Consider the following 20,408-nt stretch of genomic DNA (forward strand, 5'->3'; position numbering starts at 1 on the left):
CACGTGTTGCTGGTAATCCAGACGCCCTCTACTGTCTTTGCTCAAAGTTTTTTTTTATTATTATTTTTTTATTATTATTCAGTTGTATTTCTCAAAATCATTAAGCTTTAAACTCGTTAAGGAAAAAAAGAAGAACTCTGTTAAATATATTTTGGTATTGGAAACAGGCTTTGACAAGAATATCTAAATAAAAATATAGAGTTTATTTTTTATTTTTTATTTTTTACAATGTCATTTTATATAAAGCCTATTTGTTCTATCTGTGATGTTTATAAATATCTTATCTTTCATTGGAACTGAGTAACGGGATAATGATATACTGATTATTATTATTGATATGATTGATGAGGTGTTGTGAGGGGTCCACCCCCTTGGTTGTGTGACTGGGGCCCAACATTTGGTGCTAAGCCCCTGGATAGAGATAAAAGAAATGCTCATTTTTTACTTCAAGATAAATCACTAATAAATGATAGTAGTTACTCAGAACTGTCAGCAGCAAAGCAACCAAAATCGCAAGAATAGACAATGGTCATAATTCAAAAAAAGACTTTTGAATTATCTTATTTATTCATTCATTTTACACAAGCAGGCCTAATGAGTTGCACAACTGCTTTTATAATAAACTAATTTATCAAGAACATGTACAGATTTTGTACAGACTATTTTATTCCTAGTTTTTATGCATTGCATTTGTCTTTTTAAACAGATTAAATGTCTTCTAGACACGTCTGGTCGCATATTTAGTATACATGTTCCTAGAAATACTATCTCTAGTATCACTCCACTGTGTTGTCAGTGAGAGTGTGGCTGTATCTCAAAACCTAGTGAGCCGCCTAGCTAGACCGCATTTCCTACGTCCCGAACATTCCGAACATTCCAATCGCTTTTTAAGTGTCCTGCTCTGCTGCCTAGGTAGAGGCTGCGCAATAGATTTAGAGGCAGGCCGCGCGAGTGACTTCCGGTGAGTATTGCGTGGCTGTAAGCAGCTCTGATTGAGTTCAGCTTTGTGCAGCAGCAAGACCTCTCTCACTGCCGCAGAACCAAATGAACGCCCTCGTTTCCCTTACCTCCAGACGTGACAGCACTGACATTATGCAGTATTTAGACATCACTTCCTCACAAAACATGGACACCATTAAGGGGAGAATGTTAAAGGAGTGAATAACTGTTACCGACAGCACTATTTTATACTGAACCGCATCGTTAGCTTAGCTGGCTAGCAGATAGATTTTTAGTCTCTGCTGCTGGGTGGCGTTGCCCGAGGCCGGACACCAGCGATGGGAATCATTTTCACAAAATTATGGAGGCTTTTTAACCACCAAGGTAAGTTACGTAAAATAATGTGTATTTATAAACATAATTCGATCACATTCAGTTTAAATATTGACTGGCTAAATGGATTTTTACTAGCTAGCAAGTGTCTGCTAACGTGCTGTGTTTTAAAACCGCGATGTTGGTGCTTATATACGACTAAAATATTTATAACCATGTTGTAAATACAAAAATATTCTGATAACGTATGTCATTGCATTACAACAGTCGATAAGGCTTTAATAAACCTGCCTGAGATGGTTCAGGACTGGCTGTTGAAAGGTAACGCTAACGTTACTGTGCTGTCAGGTTCAGTTTAAGGACGCTGGAGCCCTGATATTTAATTTTTTTACTTGCTGATAGATAATTGTTTTGTAACATTTCAAACTCTGTGACGCGCTTATGTAATTTTCATGAAAATAAATGTGGTTGAACAAATTTATTGGCGTTTTACCGTTATATTTGACTATTGTTGTATATTCCCCTATGCAGTGGCATGTTTAGTTTTATGTTTTTCGTCTGGAAATATATAAAACTTTCCAACTGAGGTAATATCAATATAAAGTGAATGTGAAAGTCAGTTGTCAGCACTGAGAATAGATTAACCTGCTTATTCACCAGCCTATGAATCAAAAAGTGAAACACCCATTGCAGCACCCTTTGCTTTTTTTAAGCCTGATCATTTGTGCCTCTTTCCTCTCTGTGATTGTGCATGCTGGGCATTTTGCAGCGCTGGTCAGCCTGGCTGTGACGGTGGTGTAATCCTCAAAGCACTGGGGTTTGTGTCAGCATTACTTGTTACACACGTCCATGGGATAGCCAGTGAGCTCTCATTTTCATATACATGGTGTGGGATGTCCATAAAGTATAATCTTGTTTGTAAGATTTGCACATATCAGTGTATGGGGTATTGAGCATGTGCAAACTGTAACATAAACCAGTGGAACGTTTCTCTTCAGTTCTCACCTTACTCATTAGCTGAACAGACCATTGTGATATGGGTGAGCCTTGTAACGCGAGCGTTGGAGGCTGTTGCCTACAGTCAGATGCAGCACCATCATTAGTCTGTTTTATTTCTTTTTGTTTAGATGAAGTAGCCTATAGTAAGTCATTAAAGGTGACTTATTATTGTTCAAAAGTTTGGGGTTAGTAAGATTTTAAATGTTTTCGAATGAGTCTTATGCTCAACAAGGCTGCATTTATTTGATCAAAAATACAGTAAATATTGTGAAATATTACAATTTAAAATAATGGCTCTCTATTTTAATATCTTTTCAAATGTAATTTATTTTATTGATTGCATTGCTGAATTTTCAGCATCATTACTTCATTTTCACACACGATCCTTCAGAAATCATTCTAATACGTGTATGCTGATTTACTGCTCAAGAATCATTTGTCATTATTACATTGAAAACAGTTTTGCTGCTTAATATTTTTTGTGGAAAATGCTGCTTTTTTTCAAGATTTTTGAATAGAAAATTCTATTGAAATAGAAATTTATTGTAACATTATAAATCTCTTTATGGTCACTTTTGCTCAATTTGAAGTATCCTTTCTAAATAAAGTTAAGGTATTGATTTTTATTTATTTAAAAAAAATTTACTAACCCCAAACATCTAAGCTAAATCTTTTCATGCCTAAAGCACACATCCGTTTTTTGTTGTCCATGTTTTGCATCACACTGCGGAATTGCCTTACACAACTACTTAAATTCTTTCAAAACATTTCATGCAATAGACAGAAGTGATACGATGATATAATCAGAGTGTGAATGGGTAGATTCTAAGCCCTTCATGCACACTTTTTACCCCTTTGATTTTTCTTTGTTTATTCCTCATTTTCATGTCTGTTCTTGTTCAGGTTATTATGAAACTTTCCAGGAACAAACTCTGAGAACGTGAGTTGGTTTCTCTGGAATGTTTCTCAGTCTTTAAGGTAGATGTTGTGATAGTTGACGCTGCAAATGAAATCCAGCAGCACTGTGATGAACTGGCTAGTTTTGTCTTTTTGTTTTACTTGTCAGCTTTGTGCATTACTGTTGTATATTTATGTAGTGTTGTTAATGCCTTGCAAATGAAACACATTTCTGTGATATCTACAAATAATCTAATTGATGTCACAGACTAAAGTTGCCTGGCTGGTTACATAGATTATGATTTGTTGAAATTGCACAAATGACTCATAGTCTTGGGAACTAAAAATTTTGTCGTATTTTACAGTTTTCCAAAAACTAAATAAATAAATAAAAGGAAAGTAAAAGCTTATATTAAAGTTGGATAATTTACAGATATCATTACCCTTTTTTGTTGTTGTTTTTTTGAGACCTCATCATGCCTGTTTATAAGCTCAGCTAGAAAGAGAGACCCGGAACCATGTAACTCAAGCCACCTTTTTAAATCTCAATGTCAACACAGTTGTAAATTTGAATGTGCCATTTAGCCATGATCTTTTCTGCTATAAACAAAAGGACTAAGTTTTAAGCTATTTTGTATGTTCTTATGAATGCAAGGAATGAGAAAGCAAAACATTTCATTGAAGTACTAAAGCTCATAAATTCAAATACACCCTAACCTTTGGACCTTCTTTGGCATATGAATGCTTAGCTGACATGATGATTATATCAGCCTGAAATTCTGTGTGTCATCAGTTTCACAGTGTCTTGGTTTACTCTTGGCTTCTCTTTGGAATGCTTTTATTTGAGCTTTTCCTCTTTTGTTTGTTAATTTCAAATTAAATGGCCCAGTCTAACAAGAGCAAGACTGAGGTCTTATCTCCAGAATGATCTTTTGAGAGCTCTCGCTCTTATTTTCAGACTAAACAAGTTTCTGTGTCCTCAAAAAGGACAGTGGTCTCTCTAGTGTGTATACTTGTGACTCATTTTGTAACACATCTGTATGGGTGTGTCTGAATGTCCTTGAATACCTAATGCAGGTCTGTAGTAGTGACGTGGAGTGCAGTGTTTTCTTCTGTTGTATGTCTATTCATGGTGTTGAATAAGAGGTAGTCTTTCCTCTTTAGTTTCTTTCTCTTTATTCTCCAATTCATATCGTCTGTCAGTCATCTTCAGGTTCAGGGTGTCTTGTAACTTATGACCTTTAATGAGAATTCTGATTATTTGAAAACTGTTTCTTTCAATTGTTCTCAGACAACTGCGGTTTAATCATGCTGAAATAATCATTTTCGGGTATCATGTCTAACAAGTTGATCAATCTTAACCAATTTTTGTCACATCAGTTTCAGCAGATATGAATCTTAGCAAGTCTTCAAATGTTTCCCCACATCCTGTCTGTGGATGATGATTTAATTTCCCTTTTCTATTTAATGGTTTAATCAAAATTATAATTGTGTGAGAGACATCTGCTTAAATGGGTGGTTGATTGCGATTTCACTTTTTTAACATTAGTTAGTGTTTAATGTTGCTGTTTGTGCATAAACAATATCTGCAAAGTTGCTGTGCTGAAAGTTCAATGAAAACGGAGATATCCGTTTGTCTTTTAAAATTCTGGCAGAGTAATGCCAACAAAAACGGTTGGTAAGGGACTACAAGGAGCTTCTTCCCAGGTCCGTTACATCACAAACCCCCAAGGTTGTGGGTTCAAGTCTTGGGCCGGCAATACCACGACTGAGGTGCCCTTGAGCAAGGCACCGAACCCCAATTGCTCCCCAGGTGCCGGAGCATAAATGGCTGCCCACTGCTCCGGGTGTGTGTTCACGGTGTGTGTGTTTGTGCACTTTGGACGGGTTAAATGCAGAGCACAAATTCTGAGTATGAGTCACCATACTTGGCTGTATGTCAAGTCACTTCACTTCAATCAAGACTAAAAAAAAAAAAAACAGTCAACCACCCCTTTAATTTCCAGCCAAATAAGTTTTCACAGTCACTTTTGTCCTATGAAGAAACCCCCAAAAGGTGACTGATATGTATATTATATAAAACCTGTTTCCTCTGTTGGGCCAGTTCTGTGGACAATGGGACAGAAAAAAAGTGCTGGCTATTTTGCATGAGGCAGTCAGTTAAATTAGATTAAGATATTTGCATTAGCTCTACATATGCTTTTGCCATTGTCATGCTTGATAAACTGCGGTATGCAAAGCTCTGTTGCAAGTGCAACTAAGCATTGTTTTCTCTTGTGGAAACTATTCAGCCACCTTTACACAAACTTAAATGTGTTACCACGTCACCTAGTCTGTCATGCCTTTGACGCATTTGCAGGTGCAAACAACTCTATCCGGAGTCATTTAGAATTTGAGATTGGTTGCAACGTGGTATGGTGCTGCACAGCATAATAATCATAGTAATATTAAAATGGAGAAATGTTACTAAGATGCTAGGCAGGGGTCAAATTTTAAAAAATCTGTGGCGTTTTATGCATTTTATGGCAAATTCACAACTTTTTAAAATCAGATAATAAGTTGAATGTCTAAAGTGCACTGTATTATCTCATACACAACTGTTCGTGGTTAGTATAGGTATTAAACAGTACCTTTAAGTGCAGGAGCTGGGCTGGATCTTTTGGTCCAGCCTAAAACATGTTTGAGACATGCTGCATATTTTACTCTTTGGGTTTGGCCATTATTCAGTTCTTTAGATTTGCTCAGTTCCTTTCTGTTGTGAGAAGACTTTGACACCACCCATTATACTTTGAGTTACAGTATAGGAGAACACACTGCTCAATAACACAGTCAAATACTGATTTTACACATGATTGTGTATAAAATATTCTAGCTAATTTGAAATCAATCAAAATCAAAGACGAATGGCTGCAATGCTGGGTATGATCTTAAGTGTTTAACATTTAGTCTAACTGTCTTCCTGTTTTTCCCCCAGAGCACAAAGTCATTATTGTTGGGCTGGACAATGCAGGAAAGACCACCATACTTTATCAGTTGTAAGTACTATTTCACTAGTTATAATCTAGTTAGAACTCTAGTAGTCCATTCTTGATTTAAACAGTTTGGCATCAGTAAAAACAATAAATAAAAACTGATAAATAACTGTTTTTTTTTTGTGTTTTTTTTGTGTTTTTTTTTTTTTGGAATATACAGGTGCATCTCAAATTAGAATGTTGTGGAAAAGTTCATTTATTTCAGTAATTCAACTTAAATTGTGAAACTTGTGTATTAAATAAATTCAGTGCACACTTACTGAAGTAGTTTTTAAGTCTTTGGTTCTTTTAATTGTGATGATTTTGGCCACATTTAACAAAAACCCACCGATTCACAATCTCAACAAATTAGAATATGGTGACATGCCAATCAGCTAATCAACTCAAAACACCTGCAAAGGTTTCCTGAGCCGTCAAAATGGTCTCTCAGTTTGGTTCACTAGGCTACACAATCATGGGGAAGACTGCTGGTCTGATAGTTGTCCAGAAGACAATCATTGACACCCTTCACAAGGAGGGTAAGCCACAAACATTAATTGCCAAAGAAGCTGGCTGTTCACAGAGTGCTGTATCCAAGCATGTTAACAGAAAGCGCAAGAGAGAACCGCAGCCTTATGAGGATTGTCAAGCAAAATCGATTCAATAATTTTGAGTGAACTTCACAAGGAATGGACTAAGGCTTTGGTCAAGGGGTCAAGGTGGAGAAGCTCATAGCCCAAGTTGCTTGAAGTCCAGTGTTAAGTTTCCACAGTCTGTGATGATTTGGGGTGCAATGTCATCTGCTGGTGTTGCTCCATTGTGTTTTTTGAAAACCAAAGTCACTGCACCCGTTTACCAAGAAAGTTTGGAGCACTTCATGCTTCCTTCTAGTGACCAGCTTTTTGAAGACGCTGATTTCATTTTCCAGCAGGATTTGGGACCTGCCCACACTGCCAAAAGCACCAAAAGTTGGTTAAATGACCATGGTGTTGGTGTGCTTGACTGGCCAGCAAACTCACCAGACCTCAACCCCAGAGAGAATCTGTGGGGTATTGTCAAGAGCAAAATAAGAAACGAGACCAAAAAATGCAGATGAGCTGAAGGCCACTGTCAAAGAAACCTGGGCTTCCATACCACCACAGCAGTGCCACAAACTGATCACCTCCATGCCACGCTGAATTGATGCAGTAATTAAAGCAAAAGGAGCACCTACCAAGTATTGAGTACATATACAGTAAATAAACATACTTTCCAGAAGGCCAACAATTCACTAAAAATGTTTTTTTTTTTTTTATGAAGTATTCTAATTTGTTGAGATAGTTTGGTGGGTTTTTGTTAAATGTGAGCCAAAATCATCACAATTAAAAGAACCAAAGACTTAAAACTACTTCAGTCTGTGTGCACTGAATTTAATACACGAGTTTCACAATTTGAGTGGAATTAGTGAAATAAACCAACTTTTCCATGACATTTTTCAAAAAAATTACTGACACCAAAAATATACACAAGTTTATGCAATTGTGTGATTTGCATCATGCAAATTACAGCCTCATTTTGTAATGTTTTTGTATTTGTGGTATTGTCCTATTTGTTGTTCTTTTTGTGCTCAAGTCATTTTTGTAATCTCCAGCTCTATGAATGAGGTGGTGCACACTTCACCCACCATAGGCAGCAATGTGGAAGAGATTGTGGTCAATAATACACATTTCCTTATGTGGGACATTGGAGGACAGGAATCGCTACGCTCCTCCTGGAACACTTACTACACTAACACAGAGGTAGACACAATGAGATAATTGTAAAATTATCTTGAATTAAAAAGAGTACGTCTCATTAATGTGTATCTCCTGTGCAGTTTGTGATTGTGGTCGTGGACAGCACAGACAGGGAGAGAATCTCCGTGACCAGAGAGGAGCTCTACAGGATGTTAGCCCATGAGGCGAGTATATGTATGTCACTATGAGAACTGGTGTTTATGCACACACATTTGCTGAAGGGATTATTCTGAGACTGTCTGGTTTTCTCTTCTGTTCCATCATCACGCTACTTGATTTCAATTCCTCTTTTCTCTTTATTAGGATCTGAAAAAAGCTGGTTTGTTGATTTTCGCCAACAAGCAAGATGTGAAGGGTTGTATGACTGTTGCTGAGATTTCCCAGAGTCTTCAGCTTACATCTGTCAAAGACCATCAGTGGCACATCCAGGCCTGCTGTGCTCTCACTGGAGAAGGGTAAAGCCCCAAAAACCTACAGAGCCACACTAAAAATATGTTATACAAAGATCCAGTTAAATGTTTTTTTTTTTTTTTTTCATCAGTAGAGAAGATGTAATGAGTCACAGATTATGTCAAAGTCTATTGTTCTAGTCATTTTGGCTGAATATAGAACTAGTATTGATGGAAGTGATGAATCAGTATTAGATCAGCATCAGACAAATGCAGACATGTCCTTGTGTTTCTGGTCAATGCTTGTTTTTATTAATAAACCAGAATTTTCCATCTTTGATGCCTTTAAACAGACAACTATGGAAATATGCCTATTTTCACCACATTAGGAAAAAAAACTTTGTAAATCATAATTATGACGTAAAAAGTTGAGATTGACACAAGTTATGTTAAAAATTATCCTTGCTCTTCCAAGTTTTAGAATGGCAATAGGTGGGTGTTTTTGTTCAACAGTCCAAAAGTAGTCAAATAAAGCGCTTCCATCCATATTAAAATGTGCCTCACACTGCTCCAGGGGGTGAATAAAGGCCTCCTGTAGTGAATCAATGTGTTTTTGTAAGAAAAATATCCATATTTAAAACGTTATAAACACTTTTCTCTCACTTGCGCTAACTGTCATATGCAGAAGCCGTTCCAGCAGATGACATAGGATGTCATCCACTGGATTGCTCGTATTTTACTATTTTTGGACTGTTGAACAAAAACACCTGCCTACTCCCATTCTAAAGCTTGAAAGAGCAAGGATAATTTTTTTTTTTTTTTTTTTGTAACTCTGACTGGATTCATCTGAAAGAATAAAGTCATATATATATATATATATATATATATATGACAAATATATATATATTTTTTCCTCAAAATTTTGACTTTTTATCTCAAAAAATACTTTTTGGTCACAATTATTGCTTTTAAAAAAATATTTATTTTTGGCATTTTGGCCTTGGTTTTGCCGGGACTCGAACTCAGGACCCCTGAAGCGCAACTGCACTATATGTCCACGAGGCTATTGCCGCAAAAATAATTATTGCTTTTTATCTTGTAATTTATACTTTTTGTCATATTGACTTTTTGGTAATATTATGACAAAAGTAAAAATTATGAAAACAAAAAATATATTGAGAAATTGACTTTTTGTCCTAATTATGACAAAAAGTTGAAATGAGACAAGTCATAATTATGGCAGTGAAAATGATTACCAGAAGTTTGAATGAGATAAAGCATCATTGACAAAAAAGGTTGAAATTGGTGTTAAAAGTAAAAATTATGACAAAAAGTGGAAATTGTTAAAAAGTGCAACTTAGCATTTCAAATTTGACTTTTTATCTCACAATAAAGTATCAATGCAAATTCAAATGGCCTTTTTCTAACTCCATTCTGACTGCTTTGTGGATGCATACAGATACCATAATGCACAGAAAATAATGTTTAAATACGTTTCAAGCCATAATGGGATCCAGAAAGTCAGTGGATTTTGTAACGGAAAATGTGGTTGGTCATTAATATCTGCTGCACCTCATTTTATGGCCAGGGTTATTAGTTCAGAGGCTTTTCTCTAACTGACAGGCAGAAAGCACAAATGACTTTCTTTGTCTGATTTACAGAAAGAAAGAAAAAGGAGCATTGTTAACTGGCCGAGCTGAATGTCTCTTTCCTGTCCGCAGGCTCTGTCAGGGTCTAGAATGGATGATGTCACGGCTGCGAGTAAGATGACCTCTGACCTCAGATAGCAGTGTGCTCTCTCTATCTTTCCAACCGGACGTGGAGGCCGGGTGTCGCTCACTGTGAAGGTGACCCAGCGACGTCACCAGAACTTGTTTGATTAATTTATTACAGATTATTGAGACCTGTGAACAAACAATCTGCAACTAAGTAAAAAAGTCAGGACTTGCGAGACAGCATAAACTCAGTGTTTTTCTGCGTGAATGGCTGTTGAAAGAGTAATGGTGGTTGAACAGACCTTGGATTAAAATGTCTCTAGCTGATCAGAACCCTACCTGGAGTGGCCTCACTGCTTTGCCCAGCTAGCTGACAAGGTGATGCCCAGTGTGTACAGTCCAGTATTTTCATTAACCTTGTGCCTGCACCTGACTCTGTCTCCTCTGGAATGAGGAGGAGACACATTACCATGCAAGAGGAGACTGCACTTATGTAAAATACAACTAAATAAAGTGTTTTTATCTGTCATGACAGATGTTTCACACTTTAATTCTCTACAGATTTTTCCCTATGGAGCTTTAAGCACTGTCAAAATTGATTATGTTGAGCTTGGTTATTTGTCTCAGTTCTTTTGCTACCTCTAGGGGGCGACACGTGGTTTGAACGGGAACTTCTCCTGTTAATTGTTAAAAAATAATTTGTTTAATTGTTTAACTTGGAAGAAAAAAGTTGTTTAAGAACGATATTAGCTTAATCTTGGCAGAACTTTTATACTAAAATTATAGTATTTCAATACATATCACAGACCAAACATATATTATCACAGAATTCGGACTTCAGAGCAGGTTCATTTTGTAATTATTTAATTTTAGTAAAAACAGAACATTTTAATACATTTACATACACTCTTAAAAACAAGGTTCCAAAAAAAAAACATGTTTTCACAGCAATACTGAAATGCAAGAAGTAAACAATTCTTAAAGAACCTTTTTTGGTGTGAAGAACATTTATAAAATGTAAAGAACCTTTTTTCCACTATAAAGATGCTTTTGGTCAAAGGAAAGGATCTATGGATGTTAAATATTCTTCATTGAACCTTCAATGCCAATAAAATACCTTTATTTTTAAGAGTGTAGTTTTATTTAAATGTAAAGAGAAAGTGTTGTTTTACAATTATTTTAAAATATTTTTAATGTGGATAGATTATTTTTGTAATTTAATTTGCTGTCACTGGTAACAAACACAATGCACTTTAAAACTATATCTTAAAATCTAATTAAGGAATATGTAAAAATGGCATAAACGCCAAAGTATTATTTTTAGTTATTTTTTAAGACAATTTTAGGGGAAAATGTTTCTGTAACCTGGTTAAGTTTAACTTTAGTGCTAAGTTTTCTTTTTACCAGCCCTTAATTGTTGTTGTTGAGCTGTTATGCTGGTCCTGTCCACGCTGAAGAGTCCTTGACCCTCGACTGATCTCGTGTAGAACATCAGTGCCTAATAATGACACGTGAGACACCATTATCCTGATAGTTATTTTGTATCTATCTGAAGCTGGAGAACACATTGAGTCTTTTTAAACTCATAAACTCTTAGTGTATGTGTTATTTAACATTTCAAAAACGCTGTGCAATGACATTTTCACTACTGTGACAGAATGCTATTCCTATACAAACTCACCTACTTTCTGACATTTGATTTTGCAGATGATGTTCATGCAGACTTTTAATTATATTTTAAGGAGTCATGGTAAACAGGTTTTTTCTAGCACAGTCTGTGTACCACAGTGTTTTGTTTTTCAGAGTGAGAGATGTGGTTTTATTTAAACGAGGAGTCATCCAAGGTGTTTTAATACTCATCCTCAGCTGTTCAGACCCACTTATTACCTATACTTGTTTTTTTCCAATGACTAAGCTTCAAAGCCTCATGCCACTGTACTGAAGAATTATGCCTAAGCACAGTAGTACATGTTTTTACCTGTTCCTAGTATTGCCTTCCATCCTGTTAGTATGTACACTGTAAAAAGTGGTAACCTGTAATTGTTACCTTAAAGAACTATAGTCAGACTTTAGTTTGGGGACCAATTCTCACTATTGACTAACTACAACATTTGCCTCAATAAACTCCTAATTTGCTGCTTATTAATATGTGCTTTATAAGTACTAATAAACAGCCAATATGCTATAATATGCAAGCAAATAGCTTTTAAGTTTTGTTGGTATAAACGGATGTATTTCGGTTGATTCAGTGGTGCTATTTTTTTTTCCATTTTTTTTTTTTTTATATAAAACCAGTTAATTTAGATGTTACCATTTTTTCAGTGTACTGATTAGTCCAATCTTTGATATTCTCAAGATATGATCTCAATTAATATGAAGACTGTTTGATTCTTCTCTCCATATATTTTCTTTGTTTGGTTTTATTATTAATGCTGGCTTGTCTCAATACATATCTCAGTTAGACAAGCTGCATCATCATTTAAATTTCCATTTCTTAAAATATGTGACATAAGTTGAAAATGTCAGCCACTGAGCTACTTTAGACTTCAAATTTACACCTTGTTTGCCCAATTTGATTTACTCATTTGCAAGCAAAGAGTCTATAGAATTAACACATTAGCTGCATATTTGTGTTTTTTTTTACCCTGTTAGTCTGTGACCGTGTTATTTTTATTTTTTTTTTATCATTGAGATACTATTATAGCTTCTATTAGTTATTTTACTAAGTTTTTGTTTATATTTTCTGTTTTCATTTTACTTTGTTACTTTTTTTTTTTTTTTTTTTGCAGTTTGGTTGTTTTTGTCATAGGTTTTGTTTTTTATACATTAATATATTTTATTACTTTTTCTTTCATTATTGTTTTTTTTTAAATAAATGAAAATGAGAAATGTTGCAAATACCTTAAATAATTTATATATATATATATATATATATATATATATATATATATATATATATATAATTTGATTTCAGTTAACATTTATTTTATTTCAAGTGACTTTCTTTTTACTTTTTTACTTAACTATAATAACCCTGATCTGTGAAACCCTTGGAATCTGTTAACACTGTTATGGCACATACATAAAATGCATTGTGGTAAATCTGCAAATTGGAAAAAAAAGTTTTTAAATAATTAGAATAAATTATATATATATATATATATATATATATATATATATATATATATATATATATATTATTATTATATTTTTTAATTATAGTCCAAAGGTGAGCTTTTTTGTAAAACGTGTAGGCTAAATGTTTTTTAATGTGCATGTGAATGTGCTCTGTATATGAACGTAGATTTGAGCATTGATGTGTCAGTGTCAGTGCAGAGATGAGCGTTGAGATGTGAGGACAGTGGGAAACACTGAGCAGAGACACAGTCCCAGCTGCCTCTGTCATTCAGCTCAGTCACGCCGCCCCACAATGGAGATCTGGAGAACTGCAGGACTTTTGAGTTCAAATGGCTGGAGGACGTCACTATAAAATTATTATATATCACGTGTCTGAAGGTGTATAAGAGCCGTGTATTGTTCGAACTGTTACTGAGACGCAATGATAATTATCTAAAATAAATAGACATATGGCCTTCTGTGGTTGAACGTCATTATACTTATACCCCCTTACTGCCACAGGATGCTTTAAAAATAGTGCTAGCTGTATTTTTGAGCGTCCCTGAATAGGTTTAATACTGTAACATGCTCATCAGGATTAGATTAGAAACCAAAGATCACAGAAGGGTGAGTCTGTCTGCCGATTGCAGACATCTGTAGAGGCACTTGCTAAAAAGCATTTTTTTTAACGAGTCCCATTAGATAATCTAAGAGTGTTTCGAATTATACAATGATTTTCAAGGGGGTTACGGCCTTTAATATTCGGGAGCAGCACTAAGTACTGCCTAAACAGAGTAACTTATTTATGTTCCTCTATCATATTCTCTAAAACTGATCTTAATTGAAAGTGTGAGAGAGTGGATTACTGCTGCTAGGGTTACCACCAATTTGGGTTCACTGTTAGCGCTTATTTTCTGTAATTTACATTCGTTGTTTGTAGCCTTTCATCAGTCGTTCGAAATGCCTGCCCATATTTTAATACTATTATGGATATATACCATCATAAACAGCAGAGAGTCAGAAACTGCGTGCACAATAGCTGTTTCATCGCTGACAAACGATAAGTGACTTTTTCAATTTCTGTTTCCTGCAATGGACTGTAAGGAAATATTAACCTCATCCATCTCTTTTTGTTTCCCCTAAAGATGTAAAAATCCGCTCCAAACGATTCGTGAACTAATTCAGACCTCAGTCAAAAGAGTGATTCATTCGCGAATCTGGCATTCCGAGCAATTAATAAAAATACTCATTACGTAATTACTGAAATATTGTCAAGGAAAACGGTTCTATGACAAGGATTTTGGAGTAGTATTTGGGGCTTGTGCTCTAACTAATTTGTAATCTAACTTTAAACCTTACTGAAATGTTTAAAACCCCTATTGAAACGTATATTTACTTAAAAAATAAAAATGAAATACTTTTACCAGACTTAAACCCTTAAGTAGGGTGGTCAGACCCCCTGTAATTCCCACTCTGCTATTAACAAAAACAAAACAAGTCAACTGTGAGGAATTGTATGAGAATGCTTTCCCAAATAGAAAGTTTTAAAGACATGTCTGATCAAAATACAGTCAAACAACATTTAGGCGTAGAAAGAATCTTCAAATGTGAAGATTTATATTGTACTGAGCTATGTAATGCATGTATGATGGAATGTGCACATGCATTGAGTATAATGCCTATAGATAGAATATTGACTGAGAATCAGATCAATCTTCTGGTCAGTCACTCTAGATGTTTGTAATTGGGTGAACAAGTCAACAGTTTATTTCCCGCTTGCCCCCAGCCTTAACCTGATTTCAGCCTCTGGGCTCCATGTATACTTGGATCCAAACCAGTGGCCTCAAGAAGTTTCTCTGGCCATCTTCACAGAGAAAAACTCATTTTGCACCAGGATCTGTATTACTCCTGACACATACCTCCATAGAACTCCATCTTGGTGAATGCAACATCCCTGCATTCCCTCATTCAAAGAAACTAGGTATTTTACAGTGTTTTCCTTTCTATTCCTCATAGTTGCATTACTGATGATTTGCTGAACAGGTGCATTTTTCTGAACGGTTGCTAATGTATATTTAGCTTTTGAAACCTGAGAATACTGCTCACTGATTGGTGGATAGGAGCACATGATAACCGGAGTGCCGTTGCAGCTGTGAGCTGTTGCCCAGCGTTTCTCAGGAGGGAAGAGTTGGGGAGGCTCTGGCAGTTTGGGAAACGTTTAAACTTTAAAGTCACCGGTAAGCAAAGGAAAAACCACAAAATCAAACCTCACACCAGATTTCACTTTCCAGCACTCTTTGCATGGCCTGCTCAGTTGGACTGACCAGCTTCTACAGTCTGCTGGTAGATGGAAGTGATACTCAGGGCGATGCTGGTCCTTAAACAGCCTGAAAAGAATCATCTGACTTTATTGGCCATCATTGCAGGAACAAGCAATTTAGCAATTACTCAAAACTGGAACGTATTCCTGGACTTTTTTTCCCCCTGGAAGACTATCTGAAGCACCTCACCTCATGGACAGGAGTTCGTTAAAGTCCCATCCACATTCCTCTCAATCTTTCTGATGAAAATGCATAGAAAACCATCATTTGATATCATTTTCTGGGAGTCGGGTCCTAAAAAAGAGTAGTTAGTGGTCAGACCTAAATTTAACCTCCAGCCTCAGAAGGCATTGGCGCTCCACTAGCTAAACAAAGCCAGCCAATCAGCCTGCAGCATTGGCTTACATGACAAATAGCTGGAGCGATTCAGAGCAGCTGTTGCAAGGTTTCAGCCAGGAGGGGTCTTGGGTGACAAACTCTCTCACTTACCAAGGCCTGCAGAAAGATTTCAGCACAAAATTAGAATTTTTGCTTTTGTTGATCTACCCACACTAAAGCATCAGCTCAGTCATTGGAAAACTGACACGTTTTTATCTTTGTTTAGGTTTGCAGGAGTACATAAAGTGGAATAGCAGATTGGGACACGAGTGGATGGAAAGCGAACACCTTTCTTTATTGTAGGGTTGCTGAAATTCTACTGTAACCTTCTGTAGTAAAGGTACGTCAGCTTCTACACTTTTTAGTTTGGTTCTTTAAGTTTAACATCAAAATGGACAGATCATTCCTGGTGCATTGTGAACGTTATGAGTGTCCTGATGAAACTGAAATCCTATAGTAAGGGTTACTTTAACGTCCTATGCTTTATTTGCATTAAAAATTATTCAAAAACAGCTGTTTATTTCTCACTGTCTGCAACAGAAATTAGTTGAATGCTGTTAGTATTTAGTTACATATGTATTATATAGATCAGCCTTGCTAGTGTCTGACAGTCTTTCATTTGCTTGTGTAGACTCACTAAATCTGTTTGAAGATGGCATCAGAAGAAGAGTATGAAGAAGAGATTGAGGAGGAGGTAAGATACAGATTTGCATATTTTATCATCTGTTTTGAGGTTGTCCCCTTATTCAGTGAAAGAATGACAATAATTCTGCTCTGAATTATTTTGCTTAGCCCCTTGAATAGCTTATATAGGCTTTTTAACTGTACGCCCCATCACTCTCAGTCCTGTAGGTATAGTTGCAAACCCTATGAATAGTGATCTATGATACCTCCACCGTCAGCAGTTCAGTAGGAGCTATCATGTCGTATATGATTAGCACTGGATCCCATTTCAAATGACCTCTTTCTTGGAGGCTCTAGTGCAGTAAATTCCATTCAATGAATGTTTTATTCCCAGTAATCAATGTATCAATGCTGTCTCTTCAAAAGATGTAATTCATTACATATATTAACAAGATATCAATTACATGGCAAACCATCATTCGTGTGACATTTATGTAATGACCCCTGCGGCAGTTTGTCATAATCTGATAATAAGATCTTATTCTGAAAATGCTAATGTAATGTTTTCCTTATCACCCCAAGCAAGCCTGAATGGAAATAACCATTGTTAGATATAATACTCTCAACTTTTATACTAACAGTGGGATTATGTTCTGTTCAGAGCAACTAAATCAGCTGCAAGCTTCATTACGAGCTGATGTAGACAATCAAAGTAAATGTATACAATTTAATCACAATTGCTTAATGAGCGTAATTTAGCATATCGTTTTGTGGTATTATAAAGAAATACAACAAGATTTAACCACAGCTCCTCTTGAAGCTTCCAGCAGTTTTGTTTTTGTCATGTTATTCATTGAAAGACTGTCTGTATGAATTGTAAATGTGTCTGTCTGAGTGTTCAATGGAAGAGTGAAAGCAGAAGGTTGATACTTTAATTCAGTATTTCCATGAGAAATAGAGTTAAAGTAGACCTTGTATACTTTCATGTCCATTTCTGTTGTAGATATCTTACAGGGGTTTACCAAATATTGCATTAACCCGACTTCTCATTAATTAGGTATTCTTTTTTAAAGAACCTTTCCAACAAATGCTTTTGGATTCCCCTTTAACATATCCATGAAATGGAATTTCGCCATCTTGCATTTTGAGAAGATGGGAATCTCAACAGAATATTTTTGAATAGATACGATCTGATTTCACTACTACTTTCATCTACACTAAGAATAGGACCTGAAAGACATCAGCGTTAATAAAGATACATTAACGCTTCTTTCGATGGATCTGAGGAAAGCAGAGATTCACATTTTGTACTTTAGTGTTTTGCTGATTTATTAAGTTTTTTTTTTATTTTATTTTTTTTATAGTGTTTTATAGAAATAATGTAGCTCTAATAAAAAGTAGATCTCAAATTTAGACAAAGGTTGTTAAATTTTTTTATATGATTTTCTCCCCATTAATGGAAAAGCGGCCTTCAGCTTTGGCTGAGCTGTTCTTTCCAGAAATACAAATATAGAAGTGGACATCTACGGCAGACTCGCAGAGAGGCAAATGAGACGAGCCGTGCTGTAAATTACACTCCACTTGCTGTCAATGTCATGCTGTGAAAATGCTTTTGGGGGGGTGGGGTGGGGGGGACCTGTGGAAAGAAACATCTGTAAGTTCTGGAGAGAGATATTTTGATTTGCAGCATATTTTAATGAATATTCACCATGTTCCATCTCCTGAATCCTATATTATATGGAAAATATGGAAAAGCATATACAAATCACAGGATCTTAAAACCTAGGTGTACACTGTATGTATTTCTGCTGTCCACTGCTCCAAATAAAGAAGCATTAAGCTCCTGTAAATTCATAGATTTGGAGTGTTTTTTCCTGCTCTGGTTTCACACTATTTGAAGCCTTCTGTGAAGGTCTTTGTGATGTGGCATCCAATTACAGTTTGAGAGATTCTGTCATGATATCTGACTAAATACCAGTAGGTATAGTTTACCATGAAAATAACATTAGCTGCAAATAATAGTGGTGATGTCATTAGGGTGCTAAAATGTTCTTAGCACCAGCCAATCATCTGACATAGACAGAGGTTTGCCTGGAAAACAACCACATTGTTATATTTTTATTCCCTGAACAGCTACTGAGATATTCAATTAATATTTAAACACAATATACAAACATGTTTGTAGATTAATATACGATAATTTTGTTGAGGAAGACCATTATTAGTCACAAGCATCATTACAGGTTATTTTTTAGATTTTATTAACCCAAAACTACTAAGCAAGGAAACTGCTAATGTGAGAAAAAAAAAAAAGATGCCATGAATTAAGATTAATATTAAACATTTATTTATTTATTTATTTATTAATAGAATAATGTGTATGCAAAGTTGTTTTGCTTTAGCTTCAGAAGTCTTTAGTACACAGGTGCAAATTTATTTTTGGTATGTTAAGCTTAAAATGTTAGTTTGGGTATACGAGTATTTCTGTTCACAATGGGTGTTTTAAACAGTCTATGACAAACAGAGCAGGAAAAAGTCACACTGTAGAGTGTTTCCCTAAAGTGTGTGATCATCATTTTAAAAGCCCAGAGTGTTTCCTATATTTATAGTACTACTATGAGGAGGGTCCAACAGTCACCACCACGACCACCTCAGTGTCTCATGGTGCTAAGGTAATAGATCTACCCTGGTAAAAAGGATCTGCGTCCTTTCCACATGCCATGGGGGCTATTCCATATTCCTTTCACATACCAGCTTAGCTTTTAATAGTAAGATCTGTTATGGTACTGACTTAAAGAGTGGATTATTAAACAAACTCCCTTGTTTAACAATTCACGACTTACATGTCCAGAGTAAGTTCTTTAAGTTGTGAGAGTAACACCTTTCCAAAAAATAGCCCCCATGATTCAGAGCCATGCAAATGCCACAGCACTGTAGTGATGACAGTGAAGTCTATGACGTGTTAATAGAGCTTTCTGTATGTGTGTTAATGTGATGTTTACTTTAGTTTATGTCTGTCTATGCTGTAGTATTATGTGGGAAAATTAATGCTTAATGTGCTTGGTTTGACTGTCCCAAAAGTGCATTTTCTGTAGTTTTTCAGCATGTTTTTATTATAAATGTTAATAGAATAACTATCCAATACAAACTAACCTAACCTGTCAGTAAAATATCAAGTTTTCCGAATTCTGTATAACTTTTTCACTCATTTGTCATATAAAAAGTAAAATACTAATTTGCATGGTAAACAAATGAATTAGAGTTTGCAGAGTATGTTGAAGGTAAGTGTTGGATAATTGGATACTGAAAATGGTATCTTTATCTCATCCATTTTCTGTTTTGGTGTAAATCAATATAGGCTAAATTAAATTGTACAGAATCATGCTGCTTGATTGCTTATAGTATTAGAAAATTAGGTGTTTTGGTCCTCCATAACGGTTTCTTAAAGCGGTTTGGCTTTCATTGATGAAATTCTGTACATCTGAAAGATGTTAGAGATGTTTCACTGAACCATGTGCATCTGTCTTAAATGTTGATTGCTGTTTTTTAACTTGGACCTGGTGGCCTTCCCAAACGCACGGTTAGGAAGAAGGCGAAGGTGGACACCTCCAAGTTCATGACTCCTTACCTGGCACACAGCCAGAAGATGCTTGACCAGTACAGCCATGTAAGCTAATGATAAAGAAAATATTTTGTGCTATTAATCTGTAAGACTGCTGTTTTGTTCTTATTTCATTGAAACAAATCGGGGTGAGCAGAGCTCATTTGCAGTTAAAACGGCATGCAAGAAAACAGCTTGCTCTGAAAAGAGCTTTTTTTGACAGGGTAAAAAGGGTGTTTACACTACCATTGAGAAATTTTAACCAAACTCTGTTATAGACTTTTCATTAAGACCCTAAAGAATCATATC

The 20,408-nt window shown here is 35.7% G+C and overlaps 2 protein-coding genes across 2 annotated transcripts in view; both read left to right on the plus strand.

Annotated features, from left to right (window-relative positions):
* Positions 1 to 949: 949 nt before the first annotated feature.
* On the plus strand, positions 950 to 10,590 carry LOC109096770 (ADP-ribosylation factor-like protein 5A). The gene is made up of 6 exons (XM_019110420.2): positions 950 to 1,323; positions 6,143 to 6,203; positions 7,810 to 7,957; positions 8,035 to 8,118; positions 8,258 to 8,409; positions 10,065 to 10,590. Exons 1-6 carry the CDS (start codon positions 1,278 to 1,280, stop codon positions 10,111 to 10,113), a joined length of 540 nt encoding a protein of 179 aa, XP_018965965.1. The 5' UTR covers positions 950 to 1,277; the 3' UTR covers positions 10,114 to 10,590.
* A 4,699-nt stretch (positions 10,591 to 15,289) lies between these two features.
* The window catches only part of LOC122134417 (nebulin-like), a 48,025-nt gene continuing 42,906 nt past the window's right edge, over positions 15,290 to 20,408 (plus strand). Inside the window, 5 exon segments of the mRNA XM_042731293.1 lie at positions 15,290 to 15,412; positions 16,101 to 16,214; positions 16,506 to 16,568; positions 19,108 to 19,170; positions 20,049 to 20,165. Of these exon segments, the coding sequence (XP_042587227.1) occupies positions 16,527 to 16,568; positions 19,108 to 19,170; positions 20,049 to 20,165 (222 nt within the window). The 5' untranslated portion in view covers positions 15,290 to 15,412; positions 16,101 to 16,214; positions 16,506 to 16,526.

This window comes from Cyprinus carpio, chromosome B9, assembly GCF_018340385.1.
Source record: "Cyprinus carpio isolate SPL01 chromosome B9, ASM1834038v1, whole genome shotgun sequence".
NCBI lineage: Eukaryota > Metazoa > Chordata > Actinopteri > Cypriniformes > Cyprinidae > Cyprinus > Cyprinus carpio.